General features: G+C 33.5%; 1 protein-coding gene across 1 annotated transcript in view; it reads right to left on the reverse strand.

The window, feature by feature from the left end:
* The window catches only part of LOC119591787 (palmitoyl-protein thioesterase 1-like), a 9,506-nt gene that overhangs the window by 2,660 nt on the left and 5,782 nt on the right, over positions 1-1,064 (reverse strand). Inside the window, exon 5 of the mRNA XM_037940532.1 lies at positions 814-969. Within this exon, the coding sequence (XP_037796460.1) occupies positions 814-969 (156 nt within the window). The remainder of the gene's footprint in view (positions 1-813; positions 970-1,064) is intronic.

The raw sequence follows: 1,064 nt of genomic DNA on the forward strand, positions 1-1,064 counted from the left end.
GTACATGCCCTCAAATACATATAAATTATATGTGTAGGTTTTCCTAATAAAGTTGCAGGATATATATAGAATCTCCAGTGCTGTAATTTGGATCAAAGTCAGAATACTGAAACGGAGTATATCTGAATATCCAAAATTCTCAATCCTTAATATTATATCAAGGTTTATTTTCTAATAAGAACCATGTTTTATATTAACTCTGTGATATGAAACTGAAATGGAAATTGTAGTGAAGCATTATATTATCTACTGTATAATTTCTCAAATCTGAAATGGTGCTTCATAACAAACATACACAGCCATAAACTGAAATCACAGCCCTTATTCTAACATTTGTATTTTAGTGTTTGTTTGTTTTTCAAAATGTTACCTGTAAGACACTCAAGAAACATATTTAGTCACAAAAATAAAACTTTGATGAATTCCAACAACTTCTTAAAAATCCTCTGTTCAAAATCAATGCTGAAGTGTAACAGATATTTGCTAAATTATAAATTTGCAAATACTAAGTAATAGACATATTTCATAGAAAAACAAAATATAAAAACTCTCTACCATAAGTAAAATATCAAATACCTTTTCAATATAAAATAATGATCTTATAAAATCTCTAATGCTAATAACAGAAGACATCTTCACAGAGAAAGATAACAAAGAGTCTTATTAGAATTCATCTTCTCACATAAATCAAGAGCACATATCTACACTAGAGGCCCCTCCTTTTAAAATAAAACTTCAACCCAACTACTATACCTCCACCTAAAACTTCACCCCTTCAACTTCTGCACTCCTATGCATTCCTTCACGCATTACTCAATGTAAGCTCCTAGATTAAGGAGACGTCGCATCTCCTCGCAGAGTAAGTTATCGGGAGGGCAGTTTGGGAGGCCAAAAACACCCTGGTGTTGTCCCCCAAACGTGATCAGGTTGCGCATGGCTGGTTGAGGACAGCGCTCGGCAACGGCACGGCTATCCAGGTGAAATTGCGTTTGTGAACACCCTTGAATTTTTTTCTTTTCAATCTGAACTTTTTTTTTTTTGCTTGGAAGACTTCTTTGGCAAAA

Source organism: Penaeus monodon, chromosome 29 (assembly GCF_015228065.2).
Source record: "Penaeus monodon isolate SGIC_2016 chromosome 29, NSTDA_Pmon_1, whole genome shotgun sequence".
In the NCBI taxonomy this organism is placed as follows: domain Eukaryota; kingdom Metazoa; phylum Arthropoda; class Malacostraca; order Decapoda; family Penaeidae; genus Penaeus; species Penaeus monodon.